The 24,188-nt window shown below is 39.8% G+C and overlaps 1 protein-coding gene across 1 annotated transcript in view; it reads left to right on the forward strand.

The window, feature by feature from the left end:
• LOC112318208 (complement receptor type 2) overlaps window positions 1-24,188 on the forward strand; it is a 153,309-nt gene that overhangs the window by 43,867 nt on the left and 85,254 nt on the right. The window contains exons 14-23 of the mRNA XM_053914640.2: window positions 3,325-3,504; window positions 4,084-4,183; window positions 9,383-9,468; window positions 14,186-14,581; window positions 16,114-16,290; window positions 16,380-16,482; window positions 18,480-18,565; window positions 20,472-20,690; window positions 22,655-22,834; window positions 23,370-23,469. Of these exons, the coding sequence (XP_053770615.1) occupies window positions 3,325-3,504; window positions 4,084-4,183; window positions 9,383-9,468; window positions 14,186-14,581; window positions 16,114-16,290; window positions 16,380-16,482; window positions 18,480-18,565; window positions 20,472-20,690; window positions 22,655-22,834; window positions 23,370-23,469 (1,627 nt within the window). The remainder of the gene's footprint in view (window positions 1-3,324; window positions 3,505-4,083; window positions 4,184-9,382; window positions 9,469-14,185; window positions 14,582-16,113; window positions 16,291-16,379; window positions 16,483-18,479; window positions 18,566-20,471; window positions 20,691-22,654; window positions 22,835-23,369; window positions 23,470-24,188) is intronic.

Here is a 24,188-nt window from a genome sequence, read left to right on the forward strand (position 1 = left end):
TAGTATTTACTAATATGCATAATATAACAAAATTATATTTCTGTTACATGAAATGTTTATATAAATGAATTATATTTATAACCTATAGCCTATATAACATATGTAATTACATTATACATTATATCTGTCATATATAATAGCTTTATTAAGCTATATAATATATGTTATAATATACACTGAGTTATAGTTTGTGTATATTGTTTATATACATAACATGTAATACTATATGTTATAGTATATAATATTAATCTCTTTAATGTATAATATATACCACATGTCACATTATATATTATAAATTAATAAGTTATATGATATACCACATTATATTACCTATATTTTGTAATATATCAAATGTAATATACAATGCTTATTTTATATAATATATACTTATACTTAAGCATGAAGTATATAAAATTTTTGACAGTGCATGAATTTTTTTCCTCGAGCTGATAGGGTTGCTTAACCAAAACACCTGCAGGTCCCTTCAATAACGAGGACAATGTGTAGACTGGGCAGCACAGTGTACTGTAGGTTGGCAGCTCGTGCTTGAACAGATGTGGAAGTAATCATCAATAAGTTGAGCTTGTAACAAAAATAAATCAGCCTGCCTTGAATGGAAGGTTTGAATCAGAAGTATTTGAGAGTGGACGGTGTCATCCAAGACAAAAAAAACCCTACAATGACAACATATGCCTGCTGGAACGGCTAAAGTTTCAAAACCAACCATACCAAGTGTTTGAAATAAGGCGAAGTAATTGGACTGTCACATACTGCTCATTGGTAAAAGATACAACCACTTAGGAAAACAGTTTGGCCATTTCTGAAGACATTAACAAGCCATTCTCATATGACTAAAGCATTTTACTTGTAGGTATTTACTCATATACATATTCAGGAAAGCTTCTGAGATCACTGGTCACGGATCCTCCAGTGCTCGTGCTCCCTTTCTCTACCTTCCAAACTAGCGATGCAGCATCTTCCAACCTCTTTCTTCCATCTCCTTTGACCCTTTGCATCCCTCTTATAAACACCTTTGTGATTGTATGTAAGGCTCACACAGACAATCCAGGATGATCTTCCCATCTCAAGATTCTTAGTCCCATTTGCAAAGCCCTATTGCCATAGTATGTAACATTCACAGGCTCCGGGGATTAGGGTGTGGGCGTCTTTGGGAGCTCATTATTTAGCCTGCCACACATTTCTATGCAGATTTTCAGAATCTTAGTTGAGCCTGCTGAGGGAATCCATTAGCATTGGGGTCCACCCTAGTAGCAGATGGTTATAGCCCAACAACCTGCAGTGTGTACGTTGAATATGACTAGGGAGAGTTAAAATATGTGTAGTATTTAAGTATATGATAATGATAGGACAAATGACAGGGAGGAAGTAAATGGAGTTAGCATTTTCAATGCTTCTTGCATTCTTGGGGAAATAATTGCTAATTACAAGTTAATATGGTAAGAATGCATGTTCTCTTTATAGGAACAATAAAAAGAATGTGTAACTAATAACATGATAAAAATAACAATACAATAATAACTATAATTGATAGTCACATAGAAGGCAAAATAGAAAATAATAAAAATGTAGGACAGATAAAAAGCGAATAGTAAGATGGCAGCTCTGATCCCAAGTATATCACCAATTACATTACATATAAACAGACAACTTCACTTTAAAGGCCAAGATTGTCATACTGCTGCATTCCCAAACTGAGGTGCCCTGGGAGCGTCCATGAACTCACAGGACCTGTGGGATATTTTAAGTTTTCAATGGAATCACAGCAGTACTCAGTATCTCTCAGATACTGTGTAAACTACTAGCTCAGAGTTCTTCTGGGATACAGTAGATTGCAGTAGATTCTTCCTGATGACATCAGATCTTTGCAAAGCTGTGTTTTCAGCAATGGTTGTGAAAAAGAAGAAGTACCAAGTAAAGATTATATGGAACAGGAAGTAAAGCGGCAGTTTACAATCTGATTCCAAAGTGTGAGAATTTGAGCAGCATACAACATCCCATTATAAAAGTGTGGTGGGAACAGACTTATTAAGTTGTGTGGACCTAATTATCTAACAAAGGGGACTGTTAAGTGTTTCTCTTTTGGTGAGGAGTGACATGAAGAAATTACTGAGACCCTAACAGTGGTGTGAACTGACTGAATTTGGGAAACTCTATCACAATGACTAAAAATAAAACATACGTGGTACATACAAAAGAAACAGTATAAATGTTCAGAGGCAGAATGGATGCATATATAAGGATGGAAAACATATTGTGCAAAAACGAACCAAAGAAAGCTGATTTTTTTTAATTTTTATTTTTTATTGTTTATGCTGTTACAGTTGTTCCCACATTTTCTTCTTTTCCCCACCTCCACCCAACCCTACCCTTTCCTGTTCCCCCAAGAAAGCTGTGATAACCAGTGAGGAATTATGACAGTCTTTGTCTTTAAATTATTGTGTGTATTTATATTTAAAATGTTGTTGATATATTGAGGATTAAGTCTAAATTATTAAATTAATAATATTAGTTGTTGAGCTTTGTCTACAAAGCATGTGCTGAATTTTCCTTTGCTGAAGTAATTGGCTCGGTAACATCGTTTAATAGTCGTGACTGCTACTGAAGGCCAGAGAAGGGGCTTATAGTCCCATCAGTTCTGGGTGGTCTACAGAGAGTGAAGATGGATGGCGAAATGCACGAGTGCTTCTCATTACACAAGACGATGGGATAGATGAAGCCAGAGCCCAGGACTTCCTGGCTGACTAAAATGTGAAGCGATAAATTAATTTCCCTTCAAAGAAAGAATAGATAGATTAGATATATAGACACAGGTGAAATAGATTATAGACAGGGATAGGGATATAGATACAAATATATCTTAATTGCTTTCAAAATAGCATGGACTTTTAAAAAAAATCCTCACCCAAGGATATGTTTATTGATTTGAGCGAGAAAGAGAGGGAGGCATCAATGTGAGAGAGAAACATCGATGGGTTACCTTCCACATGTGCCCTGACCAGGGATCGAACTCACAATCTAGGTAAGTGCCCTGTCTGGGGACGGAACCTGCAAACTTTCGGTGTATGGGAAGACACTCCAACCAACTGAGCCACGCAGCCAGGGCCAGCATGGACTTTTTAAGTAGGTAGATATTGATTTAAAAAGCTCATTTCTAAAGTTCCTGCTAAGGGAAGCAATCCTTTCCACATTATTAAAGTGTTCATTTTCTTCTTTGATCATATCTTTGAAGCATATTGGAGAAAAGATGAGGTGGAGTAGAAGTTCCTTCACTGACTTTGATGTCACTGTGATCTTGATCTTCAGGTCAATGCAAACCCCCAGCTTATTTTGAAACAGCCAAGCCTACAAGGCTGACTGATGCAGATGAGTTTCCCATTGGAACATCTTTGCAGTATGAATGCCGCCCTGGTTTCCAGAAAAGAAGTTTCTTTATCACCTGCCTAGAAAACTCGGTCTGGTCAAAACCTAGACAAAACTGTTCACGTAAGTAACTCTGGACTGAGAACTCCTCCGTACCAGTTAAACATCCATAAGATCTAGGCAATTGTTCAAATTTTGGAACTAAGGCACCTATGACTTGATTAATTCGCCTAGTAGTAGCAGATATGAGAGCGTTATTCCTGTAGGTCATAGCTTCCTACTGCTTTGAGTGCCTGGTTACCTTCATTACAAGTTCAGTGCCTGAGAAGCTATCATTATAAGGCACAATTGAGGAAAAAATCTCTATTTAATAGGATCTGCCATTTCACAACTGAGATTAATGGGAAGGAAAGAAAAGTACAGACGGGGACAAAAGCCCTGATGCTGAGACCTTTACACTGGTCGAGTCACAGAGTAAACACATAAAGTTTCTATCTTTCTGGGGGGCACCGGAGGGGAAAAGACGGAACTGGAGGGGAGGTGCTTTTTGAAAGGGGCAGTCTTGTGAAACTCCCCAGTGTGGTAAAATCTCTGGGACTACCCATGTTCTTCAGTAAGCCACAGCCAGACTGGGTCTTTATGTACAATGAGAAGTTCAGAGTATTCCACACCCAGTCCCCAAATCCTTCTTCTTTCCCACAGGTAAATCGTGTGGATCTCCTCAAGAACTCATAAATGGCAAAATGGAAATAACGGGAGGCACCCACTTTGGATCAATTATTAATTACTCTTGTAATGAAGGGTGAGTTGGCAGTAGCATTTTTGGGGGGTGGTGACTGTTCAAAAATTATAAACCCAATCTCTAAACAATAGTATTAGATAGGAGAGTTAAACTACTTGTCTGTTAAAAACATAGCAATCAGATTTCTAAGTGGAGGTGGTGGCTTCAGTCCAGGCATTTAACTGCACTTAAAATGATTAAACAAATCTTTCAAAATAAGAAAAATCTGTATCCACGCTAGAAAATTGGGGGTGCCTGTTGCACATCAAAGGAATGTAGAACCCAGTGAATCATTCATTATATAAGGAGGACCAGCTCTCCAAAGAAGTAAAGGGAGAAAACACTAGTTGACCCACAAATATATTCTTACCTCAGAGCCTCAGGAGCTGGAGATGGTGGATTCAGGGGGAAGTGGGAAAGAGTAATGTGTTTAGGATGATGGAGCTGATGGGGGGGATGGGAAAATCTTAATTTTACAGCACCTGTCCAGAATGCCCACAGTGTGAGGACTCACTGGGGACATATTCTTGGCTTATCCTTAGGGAAGACAACCAATTTAGGAAAGAAGTAGGGAGACTGCTTTACCTTCTAATCTTACGTTTTGCTTTGTTTTTTGCTTACTAACAATACATACGAAATAACATAAGTGAAAAATTAAAATAGTACCAATAAAATAAACGTCAGTGTATAAACTACTCACCATAAGAAACATTGCTAGCCCCTTTGTAATCTCCTGTGTGCCCTTCCCAATTCTCATTTCTCCACATCCAGCACCTCTCCAGAAGTCACCACCATTCTGAATTTTGTGTTTGTCATCCCCTGGTGTTTCTTTTTGATTTTCTCCCAGGCATAATTCCAATCGGTGTATTTTTAGCTTTATGTAAATCGCAAGATGTTATGTGTACTTCTCCGCAACTTGCTTTTTAGTAACAGTTTCTTTCCGACACTCATCCGTGTGGCTGTGGCTTCATTTTCACTTTGGATGGTATTGTCTTGTATGGGTATATCACAACTTCTTAACTGGTTCTTGGTTGTTTGTTAGAGATTGTATTCTTTTGACTTCGTCTTCTTTTGGCTATTATAAGCATTCCAGATATAAACATATTTACATGTGTCTCCTAGCACACATATGCAAAAGTTTCTCAAGGACAGTGGTTTGCAAGCTTATTACCATGACCCACAGCTAAGAAATATATTTCTACAGCACATTTTACTAGAGGTTCTAGCCGGGACAATTGGGTAAGAAAAAGAAAAAAAAGTGACATCCAGATAAGAAAGAAGAATTAAAACCAGTCGGCATGCTTTCTTATTCCAAAAAATTCAAGAAGAAAGAAGACTCCCAAACTCTTTTTATGAGTCTAATGTTATTTTAAACCTAAAACCAGGTAAAGACACAACAAAGAGAGAAAATTATAGGCCACTATCTCTGATGAACATAGATGCTAAAATCTTCAACAAAATATTGACAATCCAGATCCAGCAATACATTAAACAGATCATACACCATGATTAAGTGGGATTTATCCCAGGGATGCAAGGATGGTATAACATTCAGAAATCAATAAGTGTATTATGTCATATAAACAAAATGAAAGGCAAAAATCACATGGTCATATCAATAGATGCTGAAAAAGCATTTGATAAAATCCAGCACCCATTTAATGATAAAAACGGTCAACAAAGTGGGAATAGAGGGAGCATACCTCAGCATAATAAAGGCCATATATAATAAACCTACAGCCAACATCATATTTAATGGGCAAAAGCTAAAAGGGCTTCCCTTAAGATCAGGACCTAGACAAGGGTGCCCACTTTCACCACTATTACTCAATGTAGTATTGGAAGTTCTAGCCACAGTGATTAGACAAGAAAAGGAAATAAAAGGCATCCAAATTGGAAAGGAGAAAGTAAAACTGTTATTATTCATAGATGACATAATAGCATACATAGAAAACCCTATAGTCTCCACCAAAAAACTCATCAACGCAATAAGTGAATTCAGCAAAATAACAGGATACAAAGTCAATACTCAGAAATTGATGTCATTCTTGTACGCCAACAATCATAAAAAAAAAAACTAAGAAAAAATCCCATTTGCTATAGCAACAAGTAAAATAAAATACTTAGGAATAAATTTAACCAAGGATGTAAAAAAAGACCTGTACTTGGAAAATTATGGAACATGAAGAAAGAAATTGAGGAAGATATAAATAAATGGAAGTATATACCATGTTCATGGGCTGGAAAAAGTAACATCATTAAAATTTCAGACTAGCAAAGCAATGTATAGATTCAGCACAATTCTTATTAAAATGCCAATAGGATATTTCACAGATCAAGAACAAATATTTGAAAAATTTACATAGAAACAAAAAAAACCCTGAATAGCCTCAGCAATACTGAGAAAGAAAAACAAAGTTGCAGGGATCACAATACCTCATATGAAACTATACTGCAAGGCCACTGTAATCAAGACAGTCTGGTACTGGCAAAAATTGTCAAACATAATTTCCAACTGAAATTATTATTAGTCATATATATACACATATGTATAATTAAGATACTTACATACATGTGAAGCTAGAAAAAAGTTATAAACCAGAATTCCTCTTAGGATAGACATTGTATCTTATAAAGGTGAAACTCCAAAGGGGCTGTTCTGTGCAAGGCAAGGAGAAGTTGCGTGTTATTGCAGAGCAGAAGGACTAGGAAGACAAGTAAGGGAGAGAATAAAATGCCTAATGGCAACCACATCCCAGGGTAACGCCTCCCTAAAACTGCCCCCAAATTATGCACACAAAAAATGCTTCGAGCAAGTGCATTCAGAGGAGAGACATACAGAAAGACAGGGTTTTGCTGCTGGATGAACTGGAGTACACACCCCTAAGACCACAGGGACAGATTCCAGAGGTGGAAGCAGAGAGAAGTGTGGGGAAGTACGCCTAGGCTGTGCGGGAATCACGAAGGTGGAGGAGGACTCGCACAGCTGTGAGTTATAGGCCCTGGTCCAGTTTAGACACACATACGTGACAGTTGATATCCATGTTATGTGTATATCTCCTTACAGGAAAGACTGAAAGCATTTACTCTAAGTCCTTGCCACCCCAAAATGGCTCACAGACCAGCAAGGTCAGCATATTCTGGGAGCTTGTTAGAAATGCAGAATCTTCATATCCACTGAATCAGACCCGATTTTCACACGATCCCCAGATGATTTCTATGCAGCTAAAACTCGTACATAGCACCACTCTAAACCATGAACTATGCTAATTTCTATAATGTAGCATTAGCGTAATTTTTTCCCATTAGTGGAATTTTCTGTACCTTTCTAATTTTTTTCACAATGAATATGTATTAAATTTTTGAATCAGTTTTTAAACAGTTAATACTAAAACTTCCAGTTTCAGGAAAAGATGGGAAGATTCACTTTTACCTGCTTCTCTCTGTACACATAACTAAATACTCTAGAAATAGTTCAAATAAAACTATTAAAAGAAACACAAAATTTGGAAAGAGGTGAATTCCTGAGGTCCACAGAACTTAAAGAATGACACCATTGTGAGTTCCCTGGGTCCTCTTTTATCTCCCATACTGGGTGCTGTGCTGCAGAGGACTGTAAGCTGGAAGCTGCAACAGGCAGAGAAAGAAGGCAAGAGCAGGAAGGAAGGGCAGAGGATGGAAGGGGAGGGGAGAGGATGGGGGGAGAGGACGTGCTCTCTGGTCATAGGACTAGGAAAAAAGAAGCCAAGCAGAGACATAGTGCTGAGACCCATTCTTAGTGGCGCTGGTGCTCCAATCTGCACACATTAGAAACATAAGCAGAAATCAGGGATGAAGGAAGGCCATCCCTTCCATGTCATACACCCATGATAAGCAGCAGGCTCCACTCCACCCCTACTCCACCAACAGCTCTCTCAATAGCAGATTCTGGGTGGGCTGACACATCTCATGCCCCACACCAGCTGGTGGGCCCTATTCTGCTGGCAGCAGCAGTGTTAGCAGAGCCCAAATAACAAGACCTAAACTTCAAGATAGCAACAAGAGGGTTTCTTCTTTTATGGCAAGAATGCCACAAGGCCCAGTGTCCTCCTCACAGTAGCAGAGAACATCCCAGGGCCAGTGTCTCTCAACCCTACACCCATGGCAGTGAGCCACCAATTTAGATCAGAAGGTGAACCAAGCTTGGAGTCTCTTGATATTCCAACCAGTGGGAGAAACCTCCCAGACCCATGTCTCTAGGTCCTCCACCCAGCCACTAAAGACAGCCTAGAAGATGCTTCCTTCCCTGTTGGTGCATCTCTGTTGGCACCAACAAAGATGAAGTGGGAAGTTCACCCCCACCAGGAAGCTAGAGGACAGGCCAGAGAGTTTATTCTCCATCCCAACTGTTGATCACCTCCCATTCTTCATCTAGTGAACCAGGCAGCCCAGGGAAGCACCTTCACTCTCACAGGCAGCTTCAGCCAGAAGAATAAAGCAGGCCAGAATGGCATTGCAAGGCTCAGAAGACTAAGCTGTCATTGGAACTAAATCCCACAAAAGGAGGCCAGATCTACCCACTACCTAAATGACATCCACTGCTTTCACATTTTCCATTTGAGCTCCAGTTGGCTCACTTTGCTGTTTGAATAAAGTTTGTGCTGCCATTATTTTTATATAGATTTATAAGACAATGTTCTAGCTCTACCAAATAGCACTTGACTGTTATTTGACATTATTTGTCTCAATTTGTAACAGTATCAAGTTTAGCCCTCTCTATACCAATTCTCATGAATTGTGCAGCCCAATGTTCCATCACTCTACAGAGTGTCTGTGGAAGCAAATAGAAATGTCATTTTTTTCAAGTTCTATGGCACACTTTGGGGCATACTCATTGAGAATCTCTGCCTTTAACATTTAAAATATAAAATTAGTGTTCAACTGTTTCTGTTCTGTTTTTGTTCCTTTGGTTCTACTTTGATGAATCTTATTGACCTTACATTTACATAAAAATGTGTCTTAAGGTAATAAAGAAGAGAGATCCCATCCAGTTGACAAGGTATAAAAACAAAAGTTTAAAAGTCCAAATACAGACATAAAAATTAAGAAATTGATAGCTCTTTGACAAATGGAAATGCTTCTTCTGAATTCTTCGAGATTGTGATTTTTTGTAAGTAGCAATCTAGGCAGGGACATTACCTGTGCACTCAGAATATAACATGCATTGTTCTTTGCCTCTAGATACCGACTCATTGGTGAATCCTCTGCTGCATGCATCATCGTAGGCAATATTGTCGCCTGGGATAACAAAGTACCTGTCTGTGAGAGTAAGTTGTAATATTCTTTGCTATTATGTTTACCAATGGATTCTTAGTTTTCACCCGGGTTTATAAAAATCTGAATTGAATTCCTTTCGTGCATTCTGTTCTTCAGACAGTGGAAGATGCCCCTAGTGTCCTCAAAGTACTTGCGGCTTCCTGGAGACTGTTTCATTGAGTTCTGCCTTATCTTGGAATGTGCCTTTTCTGAATCTGGGACTTAAATGTATAAAAGCCTCTAAAATTTATTTTTACTTCAATAATTTGGAATTATGTCAGTTCTGCCATCCCCAGTGTAATAATCATTCTGCTTAGCAAAGAAGGAAAGACTCATAAAGTGATGCTCTCCAAGGTTAGTGAAGCTGTGGAGGAACCAACACTCTCAGGTGCTGAGGGTTCCACAAACCCTTTTGAAAGGCGCCGTGTACTCTCAGCCTCAAAAGTGGGCATATAGGTGAATTTTGGTCCAATCCTTAGAATTCATACCTAGGAAATAAACACAGATTTTTGTAAGGAGTTCACTGTAAACTTTTCATCGCTGCTTTCTTTATAATAACAAAATTGTTACAGTAGCCTAAATGCACTATGTGTTTCAAAATATGCTTTAGAAATAAATACTGGGAGGAAAGAAACATAATAAAAAGGACTCTATAGGATTTCCTAGGAAACATGAAATACCAAACAGAATTAGGAGAAAGACTTTATACATCGGGACTTCCTTCAGTCATAAAAGAAAAATATGGAGAAGCACTTAATGACATATAAAGATGTTTATTACATGTATTTTATGTGGAAAAAACAAACGACAAAACAGTTTTATGTCAAGATCTCATTTCATTAAAAGATAATATATCTATATCTATTTCTCTATTTTCATCTCTATCTCTAATTTTGCAAACCTTTTCTTATGTCCACATTCTAGTAAATGGTTTTAAGCCTCCTTGGTGAAGGTGAGAGGGAAAAGTTACATATACCTTTTGGATGTAGCTGGATGCTTCCTCAGGAAGGTCCAGTCTCCCCTCTCTTCAAACTCCTCTGGGCCTGTAAATGGGTTTCAAGTCTGGAAACTGGCTGATGAATAACCGCACTCTTCTTCACAGTGTTTCAAGTCAGACTTCCCGTCACCAACCCAGACTTTTTCTGGCTGTACAAACCAACACTAACACTAACACTTCAGTCCGCTGTTCATCTACCTCACTTTCTGAGACTCCATGATCAAGTAACTGATGACAAAGATCTCTGCAGATAAATCGTTATGATTTCCGTTTCAATTGTCTCTGGCAATTACATGCTGCCACTTGGCCTCTGCCACACTGAGGTGTTTTTATCCCCCTTGAATTCAGGGAACCTGGTTCAATAGCTACAGTACCCGCAGCCAACCTGGCCTACATAGAATAGCCATTTCAGAGTTCTTCAAAGATGCTGAAACTCTTATATGAATATATTTCTCATAGTCTTGGGAGAAAGGTCTCTCTTTCAACCCACTTCTCCACCTACTCCCCACTCAACCCTATAGACTTCGTTAAGGAGTGGGTGATCAGGTCTTACAAAATTAACCCACTCTAGCATTCTCAGTTCCCTATTCCCTAGTGGGCACTCGGAGCCAATAAGATTCTTGGCTTTGAACAGGAAGGAATTCAAGACCCAAGTTAGACAGATAAAAGGTTAAAGAGGAAAAGCAGGTTTTACTGAGTAGAGGGGACACCCAAGAAAAGCCATTCCACCAGCAGAGGGGAGGACTCTCCTCATGAGAGAAGGAAGAGAGAGACCCCAAACATCTCTAAAGGTTGAGCTTATATCTGTTCATAGTTTCTAAGGAAAATTGGGGGCATGGGAAAATACACAGTGGAAAAAGTGGAGATTAAATTTAACCTCTGCAAGGTATATTTTGTGGCCTCGTGTTCTCCCTTTATGGCCCAGGAGGCAAAAACAAGGCCTGTGGGCTGAATCGGGCCCCCCACCTTGTTTTATCCGGCCCAGCACCTTGTTTTATCTGGCCCAGCACCTTGTTTTTACCAGGCGGCAGCACTGAGCTCCTTGCCCCAAGTTAAGGAGTAGTTGTATGTATTCAGTCCTAAAATTACATCTGGCCCTTTGGCCCTTTGAAGGCAACCTCGAGTCTGATGTGGCTCCCAGTGAAAATGAGTTTGACACCCCTGCTTTGTGGTATGAGTAAATAATAAAGTACTAGTCAATCTTTGCAGGAATTTTCTCTGTCCAGAGGCTCCTCGTGGTCTACTTGCATCTCCGATCAGTTGAGTGCCATGTTAGGCAGCACACGGCAGGCCCCTGACCTAGCTTTGTCTGCCTTTAGTTAATTTGTGTAATTCTCATGCCCCTCTCCATATTAATAGGATTTCTTCCTCTGAGTAGAATTCTGGCCTTTCCACTTTATTCAGTATAATCCACACTCAAACTAACACAATGAAATCAGAATCTCATTTCTTTTGGTGCATCTGCACTTCTCATGAGTCATAATTTTTATTCCCTCTCCACCCAACTCCACCTCCAGTCCTGCCGGGTCTTGATTCTGGTCAAAGGATGTGAGGTGGTAGTTGTAGGTCCCCAGGAAGAGCATGAGTTGTTACCATTTGAGTTGCCATTATTAGTAAATAAAAACATACTATACCCAGTTAAATTTGGATTTCAGATAAACAAATATTTTTGCAGTAGAGATACGCACCATGCAATTCTGGGATATACTTACACTTAAGAATTTGTTGTTATTGTTCTGAATTTCAAATCTAACTGGACCACCTATATTTCCTCTGGCAACTGTATCAGGACAGCTACCTCAGGAGTATCCACTAGAGTTTCTTCAGGCAAGGGGAGGCTTACCTTCTCAGACAGGGGGGAAGGGCTGCTTCTCCTAGCAAAGGACAACTCAGCAGAATTTCCAGGTTCCAGTTACTCAGCTTCATTGGAATCTGTACGTGGATCTCCGGCTCACTTTTCAGAATCGTTTCCAAGCATAGAGACTCTGTGAAGCTGTAAATTCAATTTGCATTAGAATTCAGCCACAGGATTAGGCGTTGGATTTGTTTTTCATAAATCTTAGCCCTGTGGCTATAGGATGCAAGTGTTATTTCAGCACAAATATATAGACTTTCAGATCCAGACACTGACCAGAAATTTAAAGCTTTCAACTCACCATTTTCATTCTCTCAAATTCTCTAGTGTACTTAAAAGCAAGCAACCAACACTATGATATTCCTCCCTAAAATATTCTAGGACAGCAACCACTTTGTCACTCAAAGCTTTGCTTCCGTGCTTATAGATGGCTATATGTGATAACTAGGTGGTCATTGGTCCCTGCATGCCATCAACTATTTGTGTGCCCTTTCCCACAGTAACATTAGCATTACTTTCTTAAATATAATCATATTAAAGAACCAATCCTAGTTTCTCCTGTTACCCTGGGATAAATATTTGTCCAAATATAGAAGCAGAACTACCAGAATTAGGAAAGAAGAGATTTGTTATGGAATTAGACCTTATTGTGTGAGCACCTGCTCTAAACACGTGAGAACCGTCCTTAACCAGGTGCTTCAGAATTGGAGCTTTCAGGAGGAGCAGGACACCTGGCTGCTGGGGCAGAGCTCTGAAGAGCTGGTATAGAAAACTGTAAGGATGGCTGGCTCTTCACGACTGCTGCAGCTGCTGCTCTAAGTTCACAGTGACACTTGTGACAATGGGTAGGGATCAGTGTGTGTGAGCAGGGCCAGCACTGTTGGAGAGCTACATGCAAAAATAGGGAGAGCAAGAACAAACTGAAATCCCCGGCTCTTCTTCATCTGTCCCCCAGTCACCTCCAGCCAAGGATGACCTTCAGCGGAGACTGGCTGTTGCTTCACTTCTGCCCCTCACATTTCAGGCCAGTTCTCAAGCTTCAACCCTAACCTAGAGCCATACAGGCAAAGTAAGTCTGTGTGACCTAGTTCCATTTAGTCAGGGTGACACTGTACAAAATCACTACACAAGTAGAATATGACTTATTTTCCTCTCTCCACTCTTTCCCACCCTCCCCCTTTGTAACTTTCTTTATGTTTGTAAATGAATATTAGTAATTTATGTTCTCATTTATATCATTTAGATTTTCAAAATGTTTACCATACAGTAGTCTACAGTTTCATAAATGTTCTCATGTATATGCAAATGTATTCAAATTTTATTTCCTACTGCTGTATATCAGTGTTGCCTCTCTTTCCCTATACATTTTATTTAAAGCAAGGATCTTTTGAATTTATTTCTTTAAAAAGCAATGCTGGTTTGCTGTATAACAAAAATGAGAAGAAAACAATTGGAAAAGAGTAAGGGGAAAACTGTAAACTATGGCATGATATAAACAAGTGCTATTTGCAATGAAAAGAATGTGAATTGTATTAATACATGGATGTGTTTATTAGGAGGACAATGAGGGGAAATTGGGCAACTATAATAAAACAATAAAAATGTGGAAAAAACAAATAAATAAAAAAAATACACAATATTGAAATGTGAATTGTATTAATAAATGGATATGTTTTTAGCAAATAATATAAGTTGGAAAAGCAGAACTATGCTTTTGTTTTATGCAAGAAATTACAACTTTGTAAAATCTATCTACATGTTAGCAAAGGTGAAAAGCAAATAATGAATGTTATAATGATAATATTTTAGTAATTAAATGGAATGTTCTTACTAGTTATTTCCATTCACTATTATTTAAATTGTTTCCTTTTCCCAGTTATTAAATGTGACCCACCCCCAGCCATCGCCCATGGAGACTTCTCTAGCAGCAGCAGAGAGTACTTTCCGTACGGAACGGTGGTGACCTACAGCTGCAGCCATACAAAGAGAAGGGAAAAGTTTGTCCTTGTGGGTGAGAAGTCAATATATTGCACCAGCAAAGACGATGGTTTTGGCACCTGGAGCGGCCCTCCACCTCAGTGCCTCATACCTAATACGTGCACCCCTCCAGATGTTGAAAATGGAATAAAGGTGTCTGAGAACAGAAGCTTCTTCTCCTTAAATGAAATCGTGAGCTTTAGGTGTGAGCCTGGCTTTGTCATGAAAGGCCCCTCCAGTGTGCGCTGCCAGGCCCAAAACAGATGGGAGCCGGAGTTGCCCAGCTGCTTCCGGGGTGAGTCTGGCTGAGGCTTTGAAGGGGCCTGCAGAGGACCCCAGCTGTAGGAGGACCAGGGTATTGGAGCATGTTCTGGGGGGAAGCAGCATGGTGAGCAGTGTGAGTAAAGTTTCTTGGGACAAAGCATGAAATAAAGAAGGGATATGAGTGTGTGCATGTTCTGTGCTCCTGCCTTCATCTGGAGAAGCAAGAGCACAATAATCAAGTAAGGAGATATTTGGGACTCTCATATTGAATAATTCTGAGGCCACAGCACTGGCTGTCAGTTATGTGGAAAAAATGATGTGAACTTTCTGGTCAACTGTGTGATAAGTCCTTACTGTGTGATAAGTACTTTACATGCATTATCTCATCAACTCTTTACAACCTTCATTTGAATTAGTGTTAAACATTTATCTATATGACAGTGAAGTTAACTTAGTCTTTCAGAGGTTAAGTCAATCATCCAATCAGGTGCCAGTGAGTGGCATACCCGAGAATAGAATACATGTGTGTCAACCCTGGAGCCTGAATGCTGTGGTTCTTTCCACATTTCTATCAGCACCCGTCACGGAAAGGAGGACTGCTTACCAAGACCAATACCCTAGCTTCACAATACTCACAAGTACCTTAGGGTGTGTCTACTCTGTTCTACATCCTACATTCTACCATTGGGAGTCTGAAGTTAAAAGTGAAAGTAGCTTCCTAAAAGACAAAGAGATTTTTCATTCCTCTTTCATTAGATATCAACTAGGTTGACATTCAGATGAGCTCTCCTGCCCTAAGCACACGTCAAAAGGGCTGATTATGGAGGCATCCAAACCTTGACTCACATAGTCTCTAAGCATTGTGCCCTCTCATTACAAGGACCGTCATATTGAGGGGCTTTTGTTCTTGTTGCCTTGTTTTGTCTTCTTATGCCATAATTGCTGGCATAGGAGTGGCTTGGTAAGTAATTGTGGCTGATACGCAGGGATAGAGATAAAGCTCACAGTTGTTCCACCAACCTGTATTAGCTTCTGCGATCACCAATAGAGCACCTGGGAGGACAAACAGACAGAGATATAAATACAAATTTTACTACACTTCACTCATAAGAATGCGATACCAGAGATGAAGGAAAATTTGTTAAATGGATTTACACTCAGACAATCTTCTCATTGTCTGAAAGATTGAGTTGTAAATTAGATGACCTTTAGCAAATATGTGCATGGCGAAGCCACCAATACAAATGACTTTGTACTAAAGCGCCAGCACCATAAGAAGTGGTCCGGTGCCTGGTGGACTGATGGATATGTTTTAAACCTTTTGTGGGGAAAGAGTAGGTTCTGACTCTCTAGCTCTTACTCATGTGTGGACTTTGGCTACATCTCTCCCTTCTTAACTTCCACATGAGTAGAATGCAGAGGTTGAGGATTCAGTTGTCTTTCTTCGTTAGACCTAAATGGCTCTAATTATCCTGGAATCTCTTCATTCCTTACTAGAGTTAAGATTTAGCAAAAAACTATTTCCCCATAATTCAAAAGAACTTTTACTTGTTCTTTCCTCAGTATGTCAGCCGCCTCCAGAAATCCTTCATGGTAAGCACTCCCTAAGTGACAGGGACAACTTTTCCCCTGGGCAGGAAGTGTTCTATAGCTGTGAGCCCGGCTATGACCTCAGAGGGCCTGCCTCTCTGCGCTGTACACCCCAGGGGGACTGGAGCCCTGCAGTGCCCATATGTGCAGGTACATAAACTCTTGTCTCCTTTGAAACTTTTAGCTTGGGGCTTTATTCTCCTCCTGCCTGTGTTATCTCTGTTTTCCTTTTTCTCCAGTGAAATCTTGTGCCAACTTCCTGGACCAACTTCCTAATGGCCGTGTGGTCTTTCCACTTAATCTGCAGCTTGGAGCAAAAGTGTCCTTCATTTGTGAGGAGGGGTGAGTGTGAGCTTGCCAGGCCTTCTGGAGACAGAAACTGGACTTCGAAGTTAATTCAAAAGGGGAGGTTGGGCGTGGCTAAAAAAACAAAACAAAACCCAGGAGCATAAAATTTTGAAAGTGTGTAAGAAAAGTAAGAGTAAGATTTTCCTGCTGCTGTTTTCCTCTAGGACTTTTATGGTGTGATGACTTATATTTACGTCTTTTATCCACCCTGAATTTATTTTGTGTTTGGTGTAAGTTGGTGATCGAGTTTCATTTTTATGCATGTAGCTGTCCAGCTCACCCAACACCTTTTGTTGAAGAGTCTCTTTTGACCCCATCTTATGCTTCTTCCCCCTTTGTCAAATATTAATTGACCATAGAGATTTGGGTTTATTTCTGGGCTCTCTGTTCTGTTCCATTGGTCTATGTGTCTGTTCTTATGCCAGTAGCAAACTGTTTTGATTATAGTGGCCTTGTAATTCAGTTTGATATCAGGCATTTGAGACAGCATGGGTGGAACTGGAGAGCATGATGATAAGTGAAATAAGGCAGGCAGTGAGGGACAAATACCACATGATTTCACCTTAACTGGAACATAATCAACAAAAGAAAAAAAGCAAGCAAAATATAACCAGAGACACTGAAAGTAAGAAAAATCTGACAGTAACCAGCAGGGAGGTGGGAGGGATTAATGGAGGGGAGGGTTTTCAGGAACTACTATACAGGACACATGGATAAAACCAAGGGCGAGGGTGGAAGCAAGAGAGGAAGGGGGGTTTGGCGGGGGTGGAAGGGAGTAGTGGGGGGAAAATGCAGACAACTGTAACTGAAAAACAATAAAATAATTAAACCAGAAACCAAAAACAAACAAACAAAAAGAAAATAAGAATAATAAACAGGTGGACTTAATGACGTGAGCTAAGAAGGAAAAAATTGAGACGTATATAAAATGGCATATATAAAGACAATACAATGCATGGTTATGAATGCATGTGTTAAACATTGTGTGAAAAAAAGACATATTTTCCAAGCAGAGAAGGTTAAGAATAATTTGGAGAATCCCAAGCAAAATTTGATATGTTACAAAAAGCTTATTTAAAATAATTAAGATTATTTAAGCATTATCAGTCATTTCTTTAAAAGTGAAATTTGTAAGAGGAGCAAAAGTATAAGAGTAAGCATTTTGATCTAACCCTACATCTACTGGTTGGTGGTGGGCTCAGGGCTCTGAAATGGGATCATGGTGGCTGATGTGATGTTGTAGGTAAGGTCATTACCTTGTTTGTGAGAATCTGGTGCTCTTCAGTGTGTGCGCATGTCGGCATGGGGAGGGTCAAGTGTGAGCAATGAAAGACCTGGCTCGGGCTGCTCCAGAGAACCCTGGCAGGCACCCCAGGCCAGTACCCAATAACATTTAGGAGCCACCAGGGTCCAATGTAACATTGAGAATTCTGGATGCTTTCATACAAGCAATTGCTGAGGTCCTTTCCTCTTCCCCTGGAGTATTCAAACCTACTCTCCAGTGGCCCAGCGTGCTGTTGTGAGCCTCCTTCACAGCCATCACATATGTAGAGACAAAAGAACAGTCTTTTGTTCTCTTTGCAGTTATTCTCTGTTTTCTCAGTCCAAGCTGGGAGCTGTTTTAGTTGTTCTCTCAGTATCAGAATTAGGCGACCATGGCGTTAGAAGACTGAGTTTCCCATCAGGGCAATGAGGACATTCATCAGGTTGGTCTTGGAATGATGACCTAGAGATTCACTTCTTAGAGTCTGAGTCCAGGATGAAGGAGACGGCTGCTCTGCTGTACTGCCTTCTTCAAGGCTGGGACTCCATATTATGTGACCAGCTAACAGGGCTTGACTGTTCTCCCCTACTGGAGGCTGTGATCTGTCCAGATTGGAGGGGCCTCCAAACCCCTGCCACCTGTTGGTTTCACATGCTGAGAGCTTTGGCACAGTGAATGGCATTTTGGCTAAACCAGCTCACCTATTCACCGCCTTGTTCTTCTTTAGATTCCGTCTAAAAGGCAGTTCTGCTAGTCATTGTGTCCTGGCTGGAATGGAAAGCCGTTGGAATAGCAGTGTCTCTGTGTGTGAACGTGAGTAGAAGGACAAACACTTTAGGACCATTTCTTCCTTAACCTGGTTAATATTTTGACCTATGGCCACCCCTGTGTTCTATGTCATGTATCCTACTTCCCCATTAGGTCAAGAGAGATTAAATAATGTGAGGCTTTGATGAATTTTTTCTTCCTTGCTTTCCTAATTCTTTCTTTCAGTTTTTCTACCCTCAGGATGCAATCACTATATAATTTTTCTATTTGTTTTCTAACATATATATAAAAAACATTATTTTTATTTCAGATGCACATCACCAGTTTCTTTTTGTATTTTAACAGTTCTTTTTCATTGTATTTTTATTACCATTCATCCCCCCTAATGCTCTTCCACCTCCAGTCACCCCCTGGACCCTGGCAGTCATCACACTGTTGTCGTCCTTCGTACGTTTTTTTTCCTTTTTGCTCAATCCTTTTCCCCCCACCTCCTGTCCAGAACTGTCAACCCATTCTCTATCTATGACTCATCTCTATTAAAAAATTCATTCATTCCCACAAGTATTTACTGAGTACATACTATGTACTTGATGTTCTTCTCAGCACTGGTGGTATAGCAGTGAACCAGTTAATTCCCTCTCCCCATATTATTTACACCCAAGTGGGGAGATGATCAGGAAATACAAAGAACAAATAAGTGTTATGGATTGATAGGTCAGAGAATGAAACAATGAAGGGAAAGTCAGGGCAGCGTTTCAGCGGGTAAGCACTTTAAAACTCCTTTGCTCTCAAAATGTGTACCTAAATGAATTATGTTGAAAGAATCAGAGGTAATAAGCTGATTCAAAAAATGATTCTCCAATGTGTACTGTCAATACCAAGTTCTTCTATTCTGCCCATTTATATATTGCCCACTAGAAGACAAGACTTTGTTTGTCTCTTCTTATTAAAAATTGGAATATATTTACCCACACATATGTATATATAAAATATTACTACAAAGTTTATTTTGCCAGAAACCTACTCAGACATCAAATGTAGTTTTCCTAGTAAAACGTATGAGAATAACTTACATGTAGATGTCTGCTATCCATGAAACCCAATGTTTTTGATGAGACATAATAAGGGACTGGCCTCGTGGCATGAATTAGAGCTCACTTATTGACTGAACTATCCGTCCTATTTCTCATGACTCTTCCTAGTTGAAATAGCTTCTTCCAAACCCTAAGCCTAGTTAGAAATGCCCATTAGAAGTGAGGAGGGAACTGTTTTAAACAGACAAGCAGATAATAGAGAGAAGGAACTATTTGAAGCCTTGCCAAAAGTAAAGAAGAAAGTTAAATCATAAAGAGATTCCTACATTTAAAAAAACAAAGCAATCCGAATGTCTTAGATTTATCACAACAACCAAAGATGCTTCAATTCATTGTGTCAGCACGGTGTCATAATCAAGATTGATGGACAGTATAAATAAATTATTGAGGAAGAGTTTCATACCTTTAGGGTGATTAGTACAAGTGGATATATTACGGAACTATTTCTTGAGAATGTCAGCTCCTTGGAGGACAATGAGTTTATCATGCTGTATGCCAGGGCCCTGATGAGTGGCTGCCACAGAATAACTGCTGAACTAGTATTTATTAAGTACTTGAATGAGTTAGATTTTAAAGGGTTATTTCTTTTTTAAGTCTTTGAACTTAATTTAAAGGTGTAAAATTTTATAATCCAAAAGACTTAACTATCAAGGAGATTCAAGATAAGCCCATTTCTTTTGTACTTTTTCATGAAAAATGACATTGAGATCTTATTTCATTTGTCTCATCTCATCAAAGGCCTACACCAAAGACAGACTGTCATAAATGTTTTTTTAGATAGCACCAACTCTAATGACTGTGGGATACCTCTGGAGAAAACTCTTCAATGAAACTTACAGCCTTTGCCTTCTTTCCAGAAATCTTATGTCCAAATCCACCAGATATCCGTAATGGAAGACACACAGGAAACGCCCTGGAAATCTTTCCTTATGGAAAAGAAGTAACTTACACATGTGACCCCCACCCAGACAGAGGGACACCCTTCAATCTCACTGGGGAGAGCACCATCCGCTGCACAACTGACAGTCAAGGGAACGGGATTTGGAGTGGCCCTGCCCCTCGCTGTGGACATCCAGGTTCGTGCACACTACCCCACGTCCTACATGGCTTCAGAATACCTAGAACAGAGCATCCAAAATATTGTAATTACGGCATCATGTTTTTTTGTGCATGGACACAATCAAATGCTAAATCAGTAATAAATGACTTTACAATGTGTCAACATGAAAGGTTCTTCTGACCCTGGAGTCTACAGGGTTGGAGAAAAGAGAACCAGGCAGTGGGTGGTGGTTCTAATTCTAACTAGAATTGGAAAGAAAATGTTTTCAAAGCACAGGAATGGAAAGCAAATACCTAAGGCCCTGAACTCACGTAAGTCATGGCATCCGCAGATTTGGAGGGAAGCACAGGCCAGGAGAGAGCAAAGCCTGGCAAACCACTTTTAATTGCCTTGTAGACAATCAACATGGGTTCTTTCAGCCAGTTTGGTCTAGGTTGTAAGTTAAAATAATGCTTATTTGGTTCTTTGCCTCCAGTAATTTTAGTCATTGAATTCTTGTCACTTTAGTAGAAGGGAAGTGAACAGGAATATGAACCCAAAGGAAAATGCAAGATAAAGAGATTGTGTGTTTCATAGGTCTGGAGAAGATTTCCTAAGACCCCCAACCCCTCTAGGACATCCATCTTCAGGACATAAAGACAGAATGGAGAAAGCGAATTGTAGAAGGGACCCTATTCTTGATATTACTTCCTGACAACTGAGAGACTCTGAGAGAATAGAACAATCCTAAAGGAAAAGGACCAAGGATTTTTCTCCCAGATGTCATTTTTGCCCTCACTGTCCTCCTCCATCACCATGGCTTCAATGTCAGGTGCACTTGTGAGCCTGCTTACCAATGTAGAGACCTAGTCCGTACTTACTGAATCTGTAGTGAGAGACAGTCTTCCCTTAAGTCCTATGATTTTCCTCTTCATCAGAACCCTATCTGAGATGGCAACCCTTGTTTTAGCAGCTAGATTATTAGACTAGAGACATCTTCTCATGTGATTTGTCCTTAGGGGTAAATTTCCATCATAATGAAGACTCCTTGGACTGGAAGCTAATAGAGCTAATATTTCAGCTGTAAGACAAAGTAAAAGGGTGATATAAATAAACTAGCATCCTGTGGAAAATCTTGAAAATAAGCCAATATGTATATAGAGAGAAATTATTGAATAATGTCAAGAGGTGAGAAATTGGTTTACGATCTTCCAACAGAAAATGCTCTGTGTGCTGAATTGGCTGTGGTATAACCATTTCTATTTGAATAAATAATTGGAAGGGAGGTGGAAGACAGCTGAAAGAGAAACTGAAAGAGAAGGTATTGTCAGATCCAAGTGGAAATGATTTCTTTTTTTCCAAGTGAATCTTGGAAAAATAGGTTATTGGATTCACACGTTTGAATCCAAAGTGAATCTAGAGTTAATAGGCCATAGGGGCATGGAGCTAAAGCTAAAATTTAATTCAATGTACACTTCCAACAAAGTTTTCTTGTAATGGTAAGTGTAGTATGTTAGTTTCTTTTATTTTAAGGAGATGCTATTGGTTCCTCCTTGTGTTGAAGAGGCTTACTTAGGAATTACCTACAGAACTGGTGACTGCTTCCTAGTGTCAAGAAATACCTTGAGTTCTCCATTCATGCTTGTGAGCCCTCCCAGGGGGTTTTGATGCACTAGAAGACAAGAAAATCAGACAGGAATGGTGGAACCTGGGCAGGAAAGCTCTTTCCCAGAAAAAAAAATGTGGAAAATTGAATTGCAGCTGTCTCTTACAGTAAATTATATGAGCAAAACAACCAAATAGTGGAATACCCTTTCAGAAAGTATATTTTCTAATGGGTATGTGGTGATAACAGAACTTCCCCTCCCAAGGTTACGTGGAAATTCTCTCTCCAGGACTAAAAATTTCTTTTGCTCTGGCATCAAATCTAACAGGAGAGAGAAATAAGGTTCTTGGGTATCTTTTTGTTAAATGTGATGTTCTTGCTATCTTGTTTCCTAGGTTACTGTAGTGCCCCAGGTCATGTTCAGTTTGCTAAGCTGAAAATCCAAACCAATGAATCTGAGTTTCCTGTTGGGACATCACTAAAGTATGAATGCCTCCCTGGGTACTATAGGAAGTCATTCTCTATCAGTTGTCTAGACAACCTGGAGTGGTCCAGTGCCAAGGATGTCTGTCAACGTGAGTAAACCCTGCTTTGGAGCTTTTCCATGTCTGTCAAATTATCCATAGGATCTTATTTCATTTTTTCCAAGTTTAGAGATGAGAAAACTTTGCTTCTCACAAGTGTCCACGTTGGTGGATATAAGAGTCGGTGTTGTAGATCACCCCTAATTATTAGTTGAAATGTTTGTTACATGGGAATTTTCCAAGAAATATTTGCAGGAAAAGAAACATATTTTACAGGAAAAAATACAGAAGATAAAGTGTTTGAATAGCCAGGTAGGAGGAAAAATTTATACTAATATGCAATAAAGCCATAATCAACCTTTACATTTTGATGAGAAATTTGAGGTGGAGATAAGACTGGTGTAGAAGGGAGATCTTTTTTAATGTGGTGTCTAGTAGGCGGCCCAACTCAGCTGGGTGAGTCAAAAATCAGTGGAACTTTCAGAATTGCTTGTACTTGTTGGAAAGCTACAGTGAGCTTGGGACTTTATGCACTGCAAAAGTTCCGATTCCTCTGCCTGGCTCCAAATTCTGTTTCTTGCCATAGGTAAAGCATGTAAGACTCCTCCAGATCCAGTGAATGGGATGGTACACGTAGACACAGACACCCAGTTTGGATCCAGGATTAATTATACTTGTAATAGAGGGTAAGTTGGCAGTAACACCTCTTGATTCAAGATTTGCAGAATGGCAATACTACCGTTCAGTCACGTCACAGGGGAGAGGAGACTAGACTATAACCATGTGCTGCTTAAAAGCCTGAACCTAAGTGTTCAATTTCTGATTGAAATGAACAAAGCTATGATAAGATAAAGGGGGAAGTCTGTAATCTTGCTGGAAAACGAGAGTGCATACAACAGAAGTGAGGTACTCACCAGGTACAAAGGGAGAAAGTGTGGGGAGAGCATGGTCAAACCATATGAAACAGCCCTAACTGAGAGTGGACATTGCTGGAACAAAGGGAACACCATGGAGCATTGTGTGAGGAAACGAATCTTAAAGGTAAATGCACTGTTAGTTTGCGAGGGCTGCCATAACAAAGTACCAGCAACTGGGTGGCTGAGAACAACAGAAACTTATTCTCAGACAGTTTTGTAGTCCAAAAGTTCAAAATTGAGGTGCTGGCATGACATGGTCCCTTCAAAGCCTCAGAGGGAGGTTCTCACCTTACCTCTGCCAGCTACTGGTAGCTCCAGTCCTTCCTTGGTGTGTGGCAGCATCACTCCCACTTCTGCCGCTGTCTTCCCATGGCCATCTTCCCTCTGCATCTGTGTCCCTCCAGCCCCCTGCACACAGCATTTCTCATCTCTGTGTGGGTCTATGTCCAAAGTTCGATCTTCATAAAGATGCCATTGCTATTGGATTA

Source organism: Desmodus rotundus, chromosome 12 (assembly GCF_022682495.2).
Source record: "Desmodus rotundus isolate HL8 chromosome 12, HLdesRot8A.1, whole genome shotgun sequence".
Lineage (NCBI taxonomy): Eukaryota > Metazoa > Chordata > Mammalia > Chiroptera > Phyllostomidae > Desmodus > Desmodus rotundus.